This window comes from Globicephala melas, chromosome 10, assembly GCF_963455315.2.
Source record: "Globicephala melas chromosome 10, mGloMel1.2, whole genome shotgun sequence".
NCBI lineage: Eukaryota > Metazoa > Chordata > Mammalia > Artiodactyla > Delphinidae > Globicephala > Globicephala melas.
The window spans coordinates 7,048,860-7,069,096 of NC_083323.1; the positions used below are offsets into that span (position 1 = coordinate 7,048,860).

The 20,237-nt window shown below is 46.6% G+C and overlaps 1 protein-coding gene across 2 annotated transcripts in view; it reads right to left on the bottom strand.

The window, feature by feature from the left end:
- SREBF2 (sterol regulatory element binding transcription factor 2) overlaps nucleotides 1–19,180 on the bottom strand; it is a 60,457-nt gene extending 41,277 nt beyond the window's left edge. The window contains exon 1 of one of the 2 annotated variants that reach the window (XM_030855788.3): nucleotides 19,078–19,180. In XM_030855788.3, coding sequence (XP_030711648.3) covers nucleotides 19,078–19,165 — 88 coding nt within the window. In that variant the 5' untranslated portion in view covers nucleotides 19,166–19,180. Of the gene's footprint in view, nucleotides 1–18,162; nucleotides 18,526–19,077 lie in introns of those variants that run through there. The other variant, XM_060306891.2, reaches the window with a different exon arrangement.
- Nucleotides 19,181–20,237: the final 1,057 nt, after the last annotated feature.

Sequence of the window (20,237 nt, forward strand, 5' to 3'; positions counted from 1 at the left end):
GACTCCTGTCAGCCACCCTCCCCCACCAAGCCACATTCCTGTGTTTAGCTGCTTCATAAACTAAGATCTAAGTTGCTTGATAAAGTAGGCTGGGCCCCAAGAAACTATATCTGGGTTTTGATCACGTAACCAAAATTAGAGGCTCCGGCTGTCACCTGCGCCTGACAGTCTCAGGCTTCATCCAAGGAGACCCCAAGTTCACTTGTACTTTACAGAGCTCGCGACCTAGAGGTAACATAAGCCACTGTGTCTGGCTCAGTCTAGTGGCATCTACCTCAGAATGAGGTAATTCGAAATCTGGTCAGATTAATTCTGGTCAAGAATAAAGAATCGGAAGCCCCAAATGGGGTAACGCTGTCTCCAAGCCGCAGTCAGTCAAAAATTCTTTCAGTGGGTATTTGTTACCTAGCCCTGTTAGGTGCCAGAAGAACTACTTTTACAGAAGTCATTTATTCTTATATTTTGAATTTATTATGGATCTTGTGTTAGACAATGTTTTAAAATAATTTTCTTTTTTAAATCATAAAAGTAACCTTCACTACCAAAAAATGTAGAAAAAAGTTAAATGAAAAAATAAAAATCATCCAGCAGGGCTTTCCTGGTGGTTCAGTGGTTGAGAATCTTCCTGCCAATGCAGGGGACACGGGTTCGAGCCCTGGTCTGGGAAGATCCCACCTGCTATGGAGCAACTGAGCCTGTGAGCCACAACTACTGAGCCCGTATGCCACAACTACTGAAGACCATGCGCCTAGAGCCCGTGCTCCCAACAACAGAAGCCACCGCAATGAGAAGCCCACACACCGCAAAGAAGAGTAGCCCCCGCTCCCCGCAACTAGATAAAGTCCTCGTGCAGCAACAAAGACCCAACACAGCCAAAAAAAAAAAAAAATCATCCAGCAATTCCACCACCCTGAGACATCTACCGCCAATGTTTTGATGTGTATCCTTCCAGACTTCTTCCTATACAAGGCTTGCTTGCAAACACAAGTGTGCACATGTATGGGATGGTTTTACAAAAATGGGATCACGCTGAAGATGCTATTTTGTCCCTGCTCCCTTTGGGAACAATACATTGTATTGTATTATATTAATGCACCAGACTTTAACCACTTAGTGATGATGGATGAGTGCTTTCATCTTTTCACCATTATTAACAACACTGACAAAAATCTTTGAACAAGCATCTTTTCCCATTTATCTGATTATTTTCTTAGGATAAATTTCTAGAAATTAAATGGCTGGGTCAAATGACAGGTATATATACTTTGGAAAGGTTACAACAATCTATACGCTTGCCAGTGTTTCCCCGCATTTAATGGGCTGGCCAAAAAGTTCAAGTTTTTCTGTAACGTCTTATGGAAAAACTCGAACGAACTTCTTGGCCAACCCAATATTTCTGTCCATTTGATAGTTGGAAAAAACAACATCTAATTGTTCTAATTTACATGAATGCGTATTAAATGAGGTCAAACATCACCCCCCCCCATTTTACTGGCCATTTGTATTCCTTCTTTGTAAATTGCCTGTTCTTGACCTCTGTTCATTTTTCTACTGGGCTGTTTGTCTCTTTTTAGTGATTTTAAAAACTTTCGTACATTATGGATATTTGCTCGTTCTTATATATTTGCAAATATTTGCCCCACTTTGTTGGGTTTTTGTTGTTGTTGTTGTTTTGTTTTTTTGCTCAGGAAAGAGAATGGCATACTCACTGAGAGCTACCCTGGCCTAGCGCTGTAACCTGGGGCAAGTTTTACCTCTCTGAGCCACAGTTTTCTCACCTATAAAATGTGGCTAACAATTATATCTAACTCGTCATGTTGTTGAGAGATAATTCACATAGAATCTACAGCACAGTGCCTGGCACTTACTATTAGCTAGTACATGTTATACACAGTGGTTTCTGACAGTTAGTTTTGCTTTGACTTTTTTTTGGAAAATTCAGATTTGTTCCAATGCATTGGATATATTAGGGAATAATTTGGGCATAACATAAATTTCGTGTTTACTTATGCATGAAAGAAACACTAAAAAATGCAAAAAACCATACCCAGCTGAAATGAGCCACACAGGAAAACAAAAAACGCACACATTTCAAACGTCCACCAGCTGTCAGATCACCTGCGTGCGTTATGAGCTGTAACCCTCTACATCTGGGGTCAGAAATTTCCATCCGACTTCAGAAAGCCTTCCTTCCATCACTTCACAATAACTTGCGAGCTATAACCTTCCAACGCCTACTTCCACAAGCAAACCTCAGGTCTTTTTTAAGGTAGAGTGCTACATTTATTGTGGTAGTTATACATTTCTTAGCCACTTAACATCTGTAAAACTGTGCTGTTTAGGGGGTCTTATCTTATTTTTTATTTATTTTTACCGTTTAATTTTAATTTTTTTATTGGGCTATAGTTGATTTACAATGTGAGTTTCAGATGTACAACACAGTGATTTCAAAATCTTTATAGATTATACTCTATTTAAAGTTATTATAAAATATTGGCTATAGTCCATGTGCTGTACAATAAATATATCCTTGTAGTTTAGTTATTTTATACATGGTAATTTGTACCTCCCTATCTTTTTTTAGAATGCCTACTTATTTTTTCTCTCTCTTTTCTGGTCACCTATGAAGTTTTTGAGTGTTATGACCCTAACCCCACTTTCCCCATAAGCCCTGTGGTTTTTACTGTGTAATTTTGCATAGTGCGGTAATTTTTAGGAATGTGTATGTTTCATTACAGCAGAACAATTTCAATCCTGTGCAGTAAAATTACATGGTTTCTGTTCCTCCTCCCAAAGATCCTAAGGATATTGACCTAAACTTTCTTCAGTTACTTTTGTTCATTTCATCTTTCACATTAGGTCTGCCCAACAAACCTACGAACACAGAAGCATGGTGTGTGATGTGTGTAAGGCTGTTGGGAGTGAGATGGACCACAACCGTGGGGGAGAGGGAGGTAAACACAAAATCTAATATCCAGCAAGAATCCTTCTTGAGCAACAAGTATCCTGCTTTCAAGCTGACGATCCTGTCTCCCCTCCTAGGATGATTTTTTTCTAATAATTAAAGAATCTTAAAATTAAAAAAAATGAAGTAAAATGTAGACCCATATCAAGCCTGAGGGTCAATGGTAAGATAACTCTTCGTTTTCCCACCATCTTGCTGTTTGTGATCACCACTGCTTTCCCAGGACGTAAAACATCAATTATCCCCGTTCAAGTCACCCAGAGGGGCAGGTAAGGAGCTAGGCTGTCAACCACACCCTTCAACCCAGAAGCCCTGAAATGCAAGCAATAACAGAAGGAACAGGGGAACAGTTACAGCAGGCAAACTGCTGCCTTAAAATTGTTCCACTCAAACACCAGGAGGCACAGCCATTTGGTAAGAAGCTCAGAGCACAGGGACACAATTGTATACTTCAAGGGAATTCTGGGTCACCATCCTGGGGAAAGGGAGTCTGGAGGAGGCACTGAATGACACAGGATGACAAACTAGTGACCTGGGCATCCTATATTTTAAGCGAGGGATGAGTAAACTCTTTTTACTGGCAAAGAAACCACAAAGGGAAACTGGGTGGGGAGGTGGGGTTCTTAAGTGCTTGTGTTCCACAACACACACAAATGTGTCATATATTCCTTTGCACATATCAAGTATTACATAATAAAATAAAACATTTGAAAATTAAGAGAAAAAGAAAACACAAAGAGAAGCCAAGTCATTCTCAAATGGCCTCTGGTCTGCTCTGTCTGGCTCTCTCGCCACCTGCCCAGGCTGGGTATCAGGGGCAGCCCCAGAGGGCCCCAGCTCAGTTGGCCGGTCCTGGCTTCTCTGGTCCAACACAGCAGGAGACCTGAGCCAGCTCTTGAGTTTCAATCAAAAGAGAGTGATCTTTGGCACTACCTTCAATTGCTCTTTCTTCTTCTTTCCGCTGCCGTGAGTTCGCTATGAATTCCTGGCAGGTCTCCTTCTGTAGTATCACAGAGTTATCTCTTTGCTCCACTTCCATACCCTGCCTTGATTTCAACCGCAGCCTTCAACCCAGTGACAATCGTCTTCTTTGAGTATCTTGTTGGTCCAACAGTCTTTCAAAGCAAATCAAACTTCTTGAACATGAGCTTCCTACCAATTCCTACCAACTGGTAGCTTCCTACCAATTGCTCCCTCCTACTCCAGGAGATTTCACTTCCCATTCACCTTAGCTCATCATCCAGCCTGGAAAAATACCCACTCCCTTCCTTTTTGGCACATGCCTTTGTGGGGTGGGGGAGGCAGCCTTACCCTTTCTGCTTGTTACAGCCCTCTTCCTTTAACTGCACAATTCCATTTCAAAATGACTCACAATTTCTTCCACCAAGGACTCTTTTCTACCTCAGATCCAGCCATCTTTTAGATCTTGAACCCAACTGTGATTTATTTGTTAAGAAAAAAAGTCTAAAACTTGAAAATATGGGAAATTAAAAAAAGTACAGTTCTGGGCTCCCCTGGTGGCACAGTGGTTAAGGATCCACCTGCCAATGGAGGGGACACGGGTTCGAGCCCTGGTCTGGGAAGATCCCACATGCTGCGGAGCAACTAAGCCCGTGCACCACAACTACTGAAGCCCACGCGCCTAGAGCCCGTGCTCCGCAACAAGAGAAGCCACCGCAATGAGAAGCGGCGCGCACCGCAACCAAGAGTAGCCCCCGCTCGCCGCAACTAGAGGAAGCCCCAGCACAGCAATTAAGACCCAAAACAGCCAAAAAAAAAAAAGAAAGTACAGTTCTCTTTAAAGTCATACCAGAGCATTGCCTAAACTCTGGTTTAGACAATGCTCTAAAGGTCATCTGATGCTCTACAGAAACATAAAGTTGTCTGACTTCCTATTTACTACTGATTAGGCACACATTCTGTAAAATTAGATGTTCTCATGTAGAAAATAAACAAGTTGCAAATGATTTCTCTCTGGTAAAAAAGATAACCTTGAAAGCTTTGTTTTTATTGCCCTGTAGGACATTAACCAGTTATGCATCTAAATTTGCAATCTTATTTCTTTCCAACTATGTAAATATCAGTTTCTTACTTTCCCCTTGAATCCAGCCTGGTCATCCTGCTGGTTTTCTCAATAATGTTAATAAATCTTTGGTATGTGCTGATGATATATTAGTATAAGAGTTATGTTTTTCACCTTAAAAAATTTTATTTTGCCATATTACATACAGTAAGATATATTTTTGTGATGCTTTTCTTTTTTTAAAATTTATTTATTTATTTTTGGCTGCACTGGGTCTTCGTTGCTGCACGCGGGCTTCCTCTAGTTGCGAGAGCGGGGACTACTCTTCGTTGTGGTGCGCAGGCTTCTCATTGCGGTGGCTTCTCTTGTTGCAGAGCACGGGCTCTAGGTAAGCAGGCTTCAGTAGTTGTGGCACGTGGGCTCAGTAGTTATGGCTCATGGGCTCTAGAGCACAGGCTTAGTAGTTGTGGCGCACGGGCTTAGTTGCTCCGTGGCATGTGGGATCTTCCCGGAGCAGGGTTCGAATCTGTGTCCCCTGCCTTGGCAGGCGGATTCTCAACCAGTGTGCCACCTGGGAAGCCTTTTAATGCTTTTCTTATACCTTGTGTTCTACAAGCACCTAGACAAAATCTTCCACTCCCCTGTACCTCTCCAGGCACTAAGCACTCTGGTAGTTAAAAAAATTGGCATCGGGCTTCCCCGGTGGCGCAGTGGTTGAGAGTCCGCCTGACGATGCAGGGGATTCCGGTTCGTGCCCTGGTCTGGGAAGATCCCACATGCTGTGGAGCGGCTAGGCCCGTGAGCCATGGCCGCTGAGCCTGCGCATCTGGAGCCTATACTCTGCAACGGGAGAGGCCACAACAGTGAGAGGCCTGCGTAACGCAAAAAAAAAAAAAAAAAAAAAAGAGTTCTGGTTATGTATGAAAACTGGGAAACAGGCCACCTATCTCTTAGGGACTGTGTGAAGGAAGTGTGGCAAAGAATCATATTAAAGAAGAAAAGCAGGAGGTCAAACAGGTAAACCAAGACTTAACTGGAAGGCCAAACAGCATGGGGATTCCCAAGTTTAAATTCAGAGAGAACTGGCTGTGGAATCAGCAGCACTGGGTTGTGAATCTAGTGATGTAATTGTTGTGCTGCCTTTGGAAAATTCATTACTCTCCCTGAGACTGTTTCTTTATTTATAAATATGGGAATAATCCAAACTCCAATGGATGCATATTAATATACAGAAATGTGTCCAGCACGTAATAAAATGTATTTGACTTTTTCATAGTTTCTTTTTATCATAACATTTGAAAAAGGGACATCTCTCCAGGTTAGATTCCAATTTAACCTCTGAATAAAAGCCAACAGTCACATTACTGATGTTTAAAAGCAAAAACAACTCAGTGACAAAGCTAATAAAACTTATTTTCTAATTAGAAATCAAATTTATAGTTCATATTTTATTTAAATGCACAGAAGGTGGTTATGACTAAAATTAAATTAATTTCATATTGATTCTATGTGAACAACATGATAATCAGCTATCACTGATACCTACTTAGCACTTTACACAAACCCAGATGCTAGTATTATTATTCTACTTTACAAGTGAGGAAAATAAGGTTCAGAGAAGTTAAACTACTTTCACAAGCCTCTCATGTAAGCTACAAAGTGGCTGGGCTGAGATCTGAATTTATATCTGTATTTAGGTTTGTCTGAGTCTCCCCTCTATGCACTCTATTTTCCCTACAAAACAAACATTTCTTGGATTTTACAACTTGGGAGAAAGATGCAAGACAGACCTGGAGAGACAGTAAAGTACAGGGAATCTGGGTGTGTGTGGAGGGGGGCACATAATGTAATCCGTCTCATTACTCTCAATATGAAGTTCAATGTTAATGGAAGAAGATTCATCTCAGGGCAACACCCATGTAACTGACTCATGGGGGAGTAGAGAGATTTTTGCCTGACTGCATTTTGCAAGTATACCTCCCTCCCAAATTATTAAATTATTCTCCAAATGAGACCTTCTGCCTTGACAAGATGCTCCCTTCTAGAACACCTCTCTTTCTTCAAACAAATAACAAATCAATGAAGACACATCCCTTAAGACATGCACTCAACAAACATTAACTTAGCCTACCATGTGCCAGACACAAAACTGAACACCTTCAAGAGGCACATGTTCTGGCAAAGAAACCCTGTGTAAACACTCGCCAGGGCCAGCTGCTGAGTGCTGGGATGAAAAACGGCACACGATGCAAGAGGAACCTGTTGGGAGTATGTTGCTTAAAAAGCTTCTGTTGTTGATTTTTACTGCGATTTATCTCATGTTTGTGTGTGAGTATGGGTGTATTTATAGACAAAGTTTAAATGTGATTTATTTTTCTTTACTAGAAAAGAACTTCATTAGCAGTGTCACCCAGTCGTAAGTCATGCCACGTGGCATGCGGGATCTTAGTTCCCTGACTAGGGATTGAACCTGAGCCCCATGTATTAGAAGGACGGAGTCTTAACCACCGGACCGCCGGGGAAGTCCCCAGTTGTTTCTGCTTTTAACACCTTGCTAGCAGTTCCACACGTCGCGGTATACAATTCAAATCACCCCATGAGGTAGCTTCAAGCACTCTTTTAAATGAGTTACTCTATGCACAGCACTTAGAACAGTGCCTAGCACAGAAGTGCCTGAAAGGGGTGATGGTGGTAGGGCTTGTTACACAGGAAGAAACAAGCCCAAGTCCAAAGAGGGGGTGCGAGGCAGGTGAGTCAGCGAGCGGCAGGCTGGGGCAGGAGCCTCCTCCACCCTCGCCCAGGCCCGGTGCTCTTTCTGCAGGCACCCTGCTCCAGAAGTCGCCCCAACAAGCACATTGGGGGGCTTCCTCTCAGGAGTCCCTCCACCCCTGGGGCTGCCCCACCTCACAGCAACTGGGCTCTAGAATGTCCCCACTCATGCGACAGTCCCACCCTGTGTCCTGGCCGGGAACCCAGGCCTCCAGCCCTTACCCAACACCAAATTAAAGGCATCAGATTTGTTGACACTCCCCGTTTGAAAGGCTGTCCATCTTATTCCATTTATTACTTTGAAATGCTTGCTTTTAGAAAGAGGTCAAGAACAGACTTTGAGAACAACAATTAAGAAGAAAAAACTCAAGCCAATTACTAGCAGTAATAATAAAAATAGTATAGTAATTGTTCATGTTTCCTGAGCTCTTACCATGTGTCAGCAATTACATTAAGCACTTCACACAGATTTCATCACTTAATCTCCACACTTTGAGATGGATGCCATTATTGCCTCCACTTGACACACAAGGAAGATGAGGCACAGAGAGCTAAAGTAACTTGTCTAATGTCACGCAGTCCGCAGGTGGCAGAGCTGGGATTTAGAGTCAAGCTCTTAGCCACCATACTGGACAGATGCTTCGTTTCTATTATTGCATAGACGTCACCAGACAGAGCCTGGCATCAGACAGATGCTCAGTAAGAGCCTTGTTCTCAAATGAGAACGAATACCCCCAGCTGGGGAAGGGAAGGAGCGTCATCCCAGGTGTCCTGTAGCTCCCAACCCTTCGTCTGCTCCCACCCGCATCGCACTGTTCTCTCTTTCACTCTCCTGGAACAAGAGGCTAAAAGTTGAGGAACAGAGAGTAAGATGCCAAGGAACGCTCCCGCACAATCCTGTTCGAGGGCCTGGCGTCACATAATGCCAGGTGACTGAGTGTCCACAATGTCTGGCAAAAGCCACTTCTTCACCTGAACTGTACTCCCGTGGGTAGAGTCTCCAGAGCTGGGGATCTCAACCTTTTTCAGTCCTTAAAGCATTCAGGCAAAAGTGAAACACCCCCAACGACTCACCAACGTACCCTTCCATTCATTACCACACCCCCAAATCTCCCTCAAACTAAGGACAAAAATAATACTTGCAAAGCAGGTTATTAAATCATGCTACAAACAGCCACCCAGCACGCGCATACAACTGTGCACTGCAGTGCCGGGAGTGGGACCCAGCATAGAGGAAGGGCTCCGAAGTGTCGTTTCCCTTCCCACCCCCAACCTCACAGGGAAGACGGAGAAATCCAACCAACTCTACAAACTATGACAAGGGCGAGAACAGACAGGTGCCTCACAAAGAAAGGGCTGTCAGAGGGCAGAGAGAGGACTGACCCATCCTGGCAGGCAGTGAAAGTGGAGCCTAGAAGGGTGAAGAGACTTTCATGAGTTAGAGAGAGGGACATGTATTGCAGGCAAAGGAAACAGTCTGAGCAAAACCACAGCACCAGGAAATGTCCTGGGAGGAGATGCAGCGGACAGCACATGGAACAGAGTGGAGAGGTGGAGCTGCTTACACTTAAGTTGTGAAAGGCCTTAACGGTGCCATACGGCATAGCACAGAAAACATAGTGGACATCTGCAACTTTTGTTTTGTCTGTCATCCTTCAACCCGACCCTCCCATCAGCACCCTGATCTTCCTTTTGGAGAACGCCCACTGGGTGGTCTTGGTGGTAAGGTTTCCTGCAGGTCGGCTCTGATGAATGCATGATCCCACCAGGAACATGACTCTTGCAGGAATGACCCCAGGAAGCAGAGACAAGGCAGAGATCGCTGAGGCAGCGCGGTCCTAAACAGGTTGCTCCAGGCTCTCCTCAGCTGGACTCTGCTGCTGAGCTGCCCTTGGCTCCAGCGCATTTTCCAAGTCTGACTCTCCAGGTTTTCTGATCAGTCTGTGCACCATCCTTCCAATAAACTCCTTTTCTGTTTGAGCTAGCCAGAGGCAGCTTCTGCTGCTTATCACCAAGCCTCCTGACTGACACAGGACATACTGAAGCAGGAGAGGGACCCAATCAAAGCTGTGTTTGAGGAAGACAGCAAACAACAGTCATCAAGAGTATAGCCTGCAAATCACCTGAGCACAGTGGTCAAACCTTTCAAAGTGGCTGTACCCCGGTGGGGCTCTTAGGCACATTAAAGTTTGAGACCGTCTGTTCTACACTGTACTATGGCCACAGTGAATCACATATGCCCAGAACATGCCAAATTATTCCCAACTTTGGTCCAGCTCTGTCAAAATGAACATTTTGCCTTTCCAAATTCTCCTTTCTAAAATGCTGTTCACTCACCCTTCACAACTCAGCTCAAACGCCAAAGTCTCTGTGAAGATTTTCCTACTTCCCTTCCTTAGTGCTCCAAAAACCTGGAGTTTATTCCTCTGTTCTGGCCTCTTCTGCATTTTGCTTTGTATTCTGACTGGCTGCTTAGATGTCAGCTCCGTGAAAGTTGGGACAGTTTCATTCATCTCTAACACCCCAGAGTCTAGTGATGTGCTACGAATGTAGTGGATACTCACACTGAACTGGAATGAACAAAATTTTTTTAATTAAATTTAAAAATTTTAAAACAACTACTGACCAGAACAGGGGCTCCTAGACAGGCTTCCTGAGTCAGGGCATCTCCCACCTCATTCCCACAGGGCAGGGAAGAGTACAGGAGGCCATGTCAGAAGGCCCAAGTTCAACTCCTGACTCCACTTCATGAGCCCAGTAAACCATGGGCAAATCATTTTATCTGTCTCTATGTCTTCATCTGCAAAATGGATATAAATGGATATGAAAATCAAGCGCCTCACAGCACTGTTAGGAAGACAAATGTATCAGAAGGACTTCTGTAAAGTGTAAGGCCTCGTAGGAATGTCCACACTTAGGAAGAAGCATTATTTCCACTTGTTGCTATGGGATGGTGAGGGCCTGAGCTAAGAAGACACCGGTTTAACAAGGCAGTTCCACATCTGGTTCAGTAGCCAGAGGAATTTCATCACTGTTCCAAACTAGACCCTGAACCCAACAGACCAGATGCAGAAGCCAGATTATAAGGGACATTTAGACATGTATTCATTAGCAATTCCAAAGGCCTGAGAGATGCAGAACGAGTCCTGTTTTCCAGTTTCCAAGCCCTTCAATGGTTTAGGATTAGTTTCTAAACAGAGGTTCCCCAGAGAGCCTTACTTTGAGGCCCAGGCTCTGGGATCTGCTACTCTTTAAAAAATTCCATCATGTCAACAAAGTTTAACCCTTGAGGCTTGTGGTCCAGAAGTGGAACACTTTACCCTGTTCTGTGACTGCTCCTTTGTGTCCCATCCACCACCTTCAAAAGGAAAAGAACAAACATTCCAAAACTGTATTCTAAAAAAGGGCCCTTGGTCCTAAGAGTCAACTTGCAAACTGTAGTTCCTCATTCATTCTCAGATAGAGTCAAAGAGAATGTTATTTTCTGCCCTCTTCCTTTTATGTGCTGTAGCTCACTCAAGTCTTACAACACCTGTGATGCAGACATCCCCACTCCCCACCCCACAGCAGAAACTAAGGGTTAGAGAAGTGCTGCAGGACCCAGGGGAAGTCACTTGAAGTGCCCAGCACAGGGCAGACCCTTCCTGATAAACACATGTGGTCTGAATGTGTACCTGAGCAGAGAGGATCCTGGGTCTCTCCAGCCTCAGCCCACCACTCCACCTTGTGTTCACAACTCTGAAGCCCGCTACATCAGATGGGGATTTGGCATGGAGTAGAGGAAAAGTACATGGGTTTTGGACTTGGACTCGTGTGGACCGAGGTCACCATTTTATGACTTACTAGTTGTGATCTGGGTCTCAGTTTCTTCATCTGTAACACACCGTGGAATTGAAAAAAAATTAAGAGCAAAAGACAATGTAGGTAAAGGGCCATACACACTGTGTGAGGATAGGGACCTTGCTTACCCTGCTAGTGCTGTACCCAGAGCCCAGCACAAAACAGGCCCTCTGTAAGGGTCTTAACTGCAGGTCTAACCAGACATGGTGCTGGGCATGTAGCGGGTGCTGCCTACAGTGTGATTTCAAAACCTCATGAAGGATGGAAAAGTAGCAGTGACTGCAGAGACAGTCAGTAATTAATAAAGAATAAGACAGTCACCTTCACCTAGAGAACTGATGCACCTCAGGATAAATGATGGTACACCTGTAGGATCAAGATGAAACGGTCCCATATTTGTTATCAAATACAGTGTATGTCTGTAAGAATCACACAATGGAAAACAGCAATCACAAGTCAATTTCAGTCCTGCCCAACAAATAATCACGGAAAGCCCACCCAACTAGCTCAGAAAAACTACCACAATTGACTTTTAAAAGTTCAAAGGAAAGTATTGTGAGAAGTGAGGCTATTCATAACAAAAGGGCATTTCCTAAAACGTCTGCAGATGTTGGTGAAAGGTGGTCTGAAGAGAATCAGAATGAAAGGAAGCAACTTCCAGAACACTATTTATAGGAATGGAGAGCCCCAAAGAATTTTTATGCGAGGATGGAGGATGCACTGAAATTCTGGGGCAGCAAGGGCTGCCACCAAGACACCAAGAAAAGGAACCCAGACAGGAAAGAGTCCCACTGAAACAATGTAAAGCAAGAAGTCATTTTTCAAGTCCCCCAAGGCAGAGGGCTGAAAATAAGGAACTGCTGCTGTACCTTCAGGAGCAATTTTAAAAGTATAGAGAGCAAGCAAACCAGACAAAGGACCACTCCAAGAAACCAAAGGCAGCAGAGGAGTAAAACAGCCGCAACCACTAGGGTCCTGGGCAAGCAAAGGGAACATTAGAGGCACAGGAAGGGATTGCTCAGAAAGTTGGTGGCTGCCCACTGACTGTCCAGTGGTCTCAAGTATAGAAAAGAAATATGAGGAACCAGGAGGCCAGGACAGAGGGGTCTATACATGTGCATTGTTGGGGGGCTGGGGCAGCATCAGCCCTTAACTGGCATACATGTGGCAAAGAGACAGGCAGAATAAGGGACTAGAGTTCCAGACTCTAGCCGGAAGCTGAGAAGGACAGGCCCTCTCCTCCACACTGGTGGGGGAGTAAACTGGTACATCTAGTGAGGAGAGCAGTTTGACAGGATCTATCAAAACCACAAATGAGCCAGAAGAGGATGTTAGTACCTGCCCCTTCCTTTCACATGTTTTATCTCATTTGACTCTTACAGCACCTATGGTGTAGATATCACCACCCCACCCTGACGCACACTTCCGGTCATTTATCCTGCTCCAACACCTGCACATGTGTGAAGTGACGAATTTACACAGCTATTCGCCACAGCATGTTTTTCATAGTGAGGCTGGAAACACCCTCAAATGTCCAGCAAAAAGGGACTGGATGAATTACAGTGCATCCATACAATGGAAAACCATGCAGCAGTGAAAAAGACTGGAAAGATCTCTAAGGTACGCTGTTAAGTGGAAAAAAAAAAGGGTAAGCTGCAGAAGAACACAGCTTATAGCACGTTATTTGTGAAAAATAAAAAGGGGGGCAAAAATGAAAATCCATACTTGCTATTTGCTTCTATTTGCATTAAGTTTTGAAGGATGTAAAAGAAACTAAAAAATTAATAACTTGGGGTTGTGGGCCCTAAGCAGATGGTGACAGGGCTGGGGGCAAGACTTTTCACAGTACCCTTTCATACTTTTTATTTCGTCATATGAATGTATCACCTTTTTGAAAAGATGAAAATATTTTCCAAGTGGTAAGTTCCAATCACCACAGTAATTTATAACACTGGAAAAGTTTTAAAAAATGAAAGGGCTACAGCTGGCAGTGTGTAAGAGCTGTCACCCAGCTCTTCACTTGAAGAGTCCTTGACGAGAAACACGCACCAACGAACTGACTCTAAAGTGATCTGCTCATCTGTGTTCAGGGCAACAGTACTTATGTTAATGAAAAACTGCAAATGATGCAAATGTTCCACGGGGACATGGATAGGTATTTGCCCCCTCAGATGAATTACACTGGATCACAGGCAATTATACCTCAACTGTTTCAACATACAGCAACCCGTAAGTGAAAATGCTGTAACATTTCATGTGCACGTTAATAAAGTTCAGACAAGAATCCAGCAGGATAGACAATTTGATATTCAGGGAGCGCTATTTGAATAAAGTTGCTTAAGAACTTCTTTTTTAAATTATGAAATTGAGAAAAGAAAAGATCTATTCAATACAGGAGCAAAAATACACTTTTTTAAAAATGCCAAGAAAAAATGCCAAGACCATAGCTGAGTATGAGAATGACAGAAAAGACTGACATGAGAGGCAGGCAGCGCTCAAGAACATTGGACCAAAGGCCCAGGTGTGAATGCAACACGTTTGTCAAGGGCGAAACCAAACAGACCCAGGAAGAAGGAGAAACCCCAGGAGACTGGTTCAGTGGTATGAGCAACCCTAGAAGATGTATCCCACGAAATGGAACCGGATGAGACCAGGCGCTAAAAACTGGCAGAAAATAAATAAGCTAAGAGCAGCAGCAGCTCTTTCAAGTCAAACACTAGCAACAGTGATATATGTTCTAGTGTCAAGAGAAAGCTTACATCTTCAAAAAGGGGTAAAAAGTAGATCTCTGCTTCACCTCACTGAGCAGTTTTTCCGAAGTATGACTCACTGGAGAGACACGAAGCCAGTTTCTACCCGTCTCCTCGCCTCCCTGCCAGTGGTGTGCTGGCCACACCTTCCCCGACACAGGCTGGCCACTCCGATCTTCCCAGTGATGTGGACACCTCGACTAGGGGCCCACCCAACACCTCAACCTGAAGCGCCTTCCTTTCCTCGTTAGACACACTTTTACAGAGCGCCTCTCCAGTGCCTGACTGCTGGGAGAAGCCAGCAGAGGCCCAAGACAGTGCCACCCAAAGGCTCAGGAACAGCAAGTTACTCTGAAGCCTAGGGCACAGGGTGGGCTACCAGCAAGAGGACTGTATGAATGTAGGTATCTGACTTTGTGAGCCCTTCAGAGCCCACCAAGCAGGGACAGTGACTGACAGCTCAGCCCATCAGTGGACATCATCGTGGAGTTCAGAGCACCAAGGACAAAGACAAGAGCCCACAAGTTTTCAGAGAAAACGTGTCACACACAGAGGGTCAGGAATTAAAATGGTATCAGATTTCTCAACTACTGGAAGCTAGAAAACAATGAGGCAATGCCTTCAACCTAAAATTCTAAACCCACCCCAACTATCAAATTGGAGACGTCAGAATATATTTTTAGAGGTAAAGCCCCACAAATTTACCTCTAAAGTACACTTCCTTAGGAAGCTACTGGAGGATGTGCTCCATCAAAACAAGGGAGTAAAAAAAAAAACAAGAACTAGGGAACAAGGGCTTCAACATCGCCCCCGACCCCGGGTGATGGTTAAGGGTAGACCCAGGATAAGTGTGAAACAGCAGACCTAGACAAGCATCAGATGGGGCAAAAAGAGGGAAGGCCCCAGGAGAGACATCAACAAGGGCGATAAAAGGAACTGACTGGACTTCCCTGGTGGAGCACTGGTTGAGAGTCCGCCTGCCGATGCAGGGGACGCGGGTTCGTGCCCCGGTCCGGGAAGATTCCACATGCCACGGAGCGACTGGGCCCATGAGCCACGGCCACTGAGCCTGCGCGTCCGGAGCCTGTGCTCCGCAGCGGGAGAGGCCACAACAGTGAGAGGCCCGCATACCGCAAAAAAAAAAAAAAAAAAACTGACAACCAAACTGAGTTTCTGTCACAAGATTTAAGGCTGCATTAGTTACGGGAACATGGAAAGTAAGCAAGTGAATAAATGGGGCTACTATGAGCGCTAGGAAAAAACAAACAGCAACAAAAACCGTAGAGGATCTACCCAAGAGAAAAGAAAACATATGTCCACAGAAAAACCTGTACCCGAATGCTCACAGCAGCTTCATTTATAATAGCCAAAAAGTGGAAACAACCTAAATGTCCAAAAACTGATGGATGGATAAACAAAACATGGTGCATCCATATAAGGGAACACCGTGCTGCAACACGGATGAACCTCAACGTTATGCTAAGTGAAGAAGGCCACATATTGCATGATTGCATTTATATGAAATGTCCAGAATAGGCAAATCCATGAGGACAGAAAGTAAATTAGCTCACCGAAAAGTTGCTTCAACCTTCTCCACGGAGAACAGCTGCCTCTACTTGTCCACCCGCCCCCCGCTCACTCCTGACTTCGTTCTGGTTTACCTGGCCTTGGACCACCCCATCTGACTGCTGTGTCAAAGGTGGAACTCCTAACTGCCAAATCCCATGAGTCCTTTCATAGTCTTGTCATCCGTGCTGTCTTCTGCAGCACTATCTCCATCATCCACTAACTGCTCCTCAAAAAGCTCACTTCCCCTTAGGTTATTATGTTTCCCTCACCTGATTTGACCTCCGGTTCCATCTTCTCCTCTCACCTCTATACTCAACTCATCAATATGGGTGGGTGACTAGTCCTCAATCTCCATCCCCAGTTTTAACCTTCTCCTATCTGCCTCCCATTTCCTACTAGCACCTCAATTTCAGTCCATTTAAGACAAATTTTCATCACCTCCCCAAACCAGCTCTTCCTGCTAGCTTCTGAGCCCTCCCAATGCCCAGGATCAAAGCCTTAATGGGATCTTAGGATTCCACCTCTGCTCTGCCTTCAGGGCCAAGTTTCACTGAGGCCATGTCCTGTCACATCCAGCACCTTGCACAATGGCCACTTCTTATCCCCATCCTATCACCTTCTTAGGATCATCACCTCACATCCACATGGCTACCTCCTAGAGGCTGGCATGTGCTCTCAAGGTGACACATACCCTCTCTCCCCCACTACCCACAGCATCTCTTCTTCCTCACCCAACCAGCTCCTAGAAGCATCTGGGCTGGCCAGCTCTGACCTAAGCCAACACCAAGGGCTGAGTCTAGTATAACTTAGAATCCTGCCTAGCTCAAGGTCCCTGGATTCATTCAGGCACCCCACAAATATTTAATTCTAGGTGAAAGAAACAAAATGCAAGGCCCTGGCCCTCATGGGGCTGATGTTCTGGAGGGAGATGGATGGGTAAGTTTTCAGGGATATTTGTGACTGCAGACCACTGGCCTTCAGCCCACCCAACCCTTCTTTCCTCTAAGACCCACATCCAGGGCCATCTCCTTGGTGTGGTCTTCCTGGTAAGCCAGCCTTTACCAAGCTCCCTCCACGCTTACTTTCACTAACTGCTCTGCATAACTGTGAGCTGTTCTATACTCAGCACTACAGTTTTACTATTATTCATCTCAAACTCCACAAAGCCATAAAATTCTATCTTTCCTATCTTTTCATGTTCCCTACAGCTCTCACTTGAATACTTGTTGACCAGTGAAGACAGGGAGCCATTTTCTCCCAAATCTAATATGGAGCCCTGTGAAGCCATGGAACCACTGTGGTAGTTTCCACAACATACATATTACTCAGAAATCTATAGGGATAAGGTTAATACTTAACTACCAGGTACTTTAACACATTACAAATTAAGATAAATAAGGATCAGTTTTGGAATGGGAATGCAAAATGCACATGAATTTCTTTGTGTGAGGTTGCTAGTGGACAGTTTAGGACATGCTCCTTACTGGCTGTGTAACCTTGGGTAAGTTAATGAACTGCCTTGAGCCTCAGTTTCAGGATCTATGAAGAGGGGATGAATGTAGTATAACAAGCAGTCTCTACCTGATGGTACTTGTTAAGGATTGAGGACATTAATGTGCAATGACTGCTTAACACGGTGCCTGGCACATTAAGTACTCAAAACATGTTAGCTGCCCTTAAGTTCCAAGAACCTCCCTCCCCCATTTGTCAACACATTTCTGTATTTCTGAGCATTCAGTGGAAAAGTCTGTAGTTAGACTTGGGGCGTCATTTAAGGGTCTTACCACACTGCCTGTATGACCAAAATCAGAAAGAAAAGTCAGGCCAAGGGGTGAAATGTTACAGAAGCAAAATGGGAAACGGATTCTTTTCAATTAGCTGTTGCCACTATCTCTTCCCCTGGAAGAGAATCTTCTGCTGCCTCGGTTTCCTCATCTGTATAATGAGATTGTAGTCATCATACCTGCCTGCAAGGCTGTAGTGAGATCTTGGACATGAAAGCACTTTGTAAACTCAAGAGCACAATGCACCTGAGTTACTGATTAAGAGTATGGGTTCTGGACAATCTAAAATGAGCGACCTTAAACAAGTTAACATTTTCTGGCCTCACTCTCCTGTAAAATGGGAGCAAAAAGAGTATCTATCTTAAAGGACTGTAGTAAGGAATAAGTGAAACAATTTAAGCGTTTGGGGCCTAGAATATCAGAAGAACCCACCTATTCAGAGTTATTATTATGATGACTAACCTATTCACTGGACTCCTCGCCCCCAAGGAGCAGGTGAAAGCTTGATGGAGCAGCGACACCAACACTGGCCCAGGAACTGTGCTCCGTAACCAGCTGGGTGACCTTGGGCAAGTCGCTGACCCTCTCCAAACTTTGGGTTCCGTGATCACAAAATGATCCCTGTGCTCCTACCAGCTCTTCCTCTCCGCTGTTAAGGTCGCCGGAACAAAGGCCACCCGCTCCCCAGCCTGTCCCCGAGGGGCCACAGCTCAAAATTCCTGCTGCTCAACTCCCTTTGCAGCGCAACAGCAGGAGCGCCCGGGTCTCTATCCCGGAGAGATGCGTCCACACTCCGCCGCCACCGCTCGCTTCATCAGCAACTTGCTTCTGCAGCCGCTCGCTGCCCAAAGTTTTCCCAGGCGCCAGGAGACTCGGCCCTGTTTCAACCCCGGGAAGACCAGGGGTGAGGGCGCAGAGCCTGGGGTCCCGGCCCGGGGAACCCCAAAGCCGCCCACGCGGTCGGGAGTGGAGTGACAGGTGCGACGCGGAGCCACTGGGCGGGCAAGCGTGACCTCGCACCGCGCGTGTAGGAGCGCGAAGGAGGCAGCGGTCGCGCGCTCTCCTCTGGCTGCTCCCGCCAGGCCCCCGCGACGCCCCCGGCTCCGCGTTCCCGACCCCACGACCCTCGCTGCGCTTCCGGACACGAGGCGCCCCGAAGCAGATCCCGCGGCCTGCCCGAGCAGAACGGCCGGGAGGGGCTCAAACCCACAGCGCCCGGAAGGGTTGGGGACAGCCGGGTCGACCGCGCCTGCAGGGTCTTCCCGCGCGAGACGGGGCTGCCGGGGGGTGGGCGCACGCGCACCCGCGCGCGCCGCCGTAACCCCTTCCTCCCCGAGCGCCCCCGCACTCCCACCCACCCACCCACCCACCACTCACCGTCGATGTCCCCTAGGGTCAGCTCGTCGCCCAGCTCCGTGAGCGTCTCCATGGTCTCCAGACCGCCCAGCTCTCCGCTCCCGTCCATCGCCCGGCTCGGTGCAGAGGAACCCCTGCCGTCCCGCTCAGGGAGACGCGGGGGCGGTGCCGCCGTCACTGCCCATGACACCCAACAGCCCCCGCCGGATACCGCCTCACCGGCCGGTGCCAGCCGCCGCCATGTTTGCGCCGCGCGGGCGGGGCGGGGCGGCATTGCCCCGCCCCAACCCGCGCCCTCTGTGGCCCCGCCCCCAGGCCGCGCGCGCCCCCTTGTTTGTTGTCAATGGGACCAGGCTCGTCCTGGCCAATCGGCGCGCGAAGCGGCGCGTGGGGTGATGGCGCGTCAACGATCAGCAGCTCAGATTTGCATATCGAGGCCCCTCCCCTGGCGGCCTCTTAGCGAATGCGAAGAGAAGCCTCCAGGTCCTCAGCCCAACCTCCTTCCCGTAGTTTAAAGGAACCGCTCCCTTTTCTGTTGGTTCGGCTCCACAAGCTACTCCATCCACCCGCTGGGGAATGAAGGGTTAACACCTTCCACCCCGCCCCCGCCCGCTGGGCGCCCCCAGAGTAAGCCTTGAGCACATTACGTCATCGTCCCAGCTGTCTCTCCCCCACCCTAGCCCCGGTCCCCCCAGCCCGCTTGGGTGGCGGGTAGAATCAAAACTGGACCCCAGCACTGGGGCCCGGAGGAGTATGGAGATCGTTCACGTCGCGTTTCTCCCAAGCCCCTTACGAAGGCGGCTACCGAGGCTCGCGAACTGCCCAAGTACGGAGTGTATTTTACAAACTCTGCGCCCTTGCACCTGCCGCGACCACGCGCTTACTCCAGCTGCCTCACCCCGGGTACCTCAGAATCTCCTGCAGTCCTTTAAAATAACGCCAGTGCCCGGAACCACCACAGGCATTCTGAGGTGGGTTCCGAGCACATCTTGACAAAGTTCCGCAGGGATTTTGAGGCGCAACCCACCCACGGATTCCCACTCCTTCAGCCACCGCACTTCCAGTGTTGCAGTTGGTCACGATGTAAACAACTGTGCAGGTTTCCAGGAATTTATACTAAGGAATAAACGTATGAGTGCTCAGAGAAGTGTGCCCTCAAAGGAGCTCTTCAGAGTCCGCTG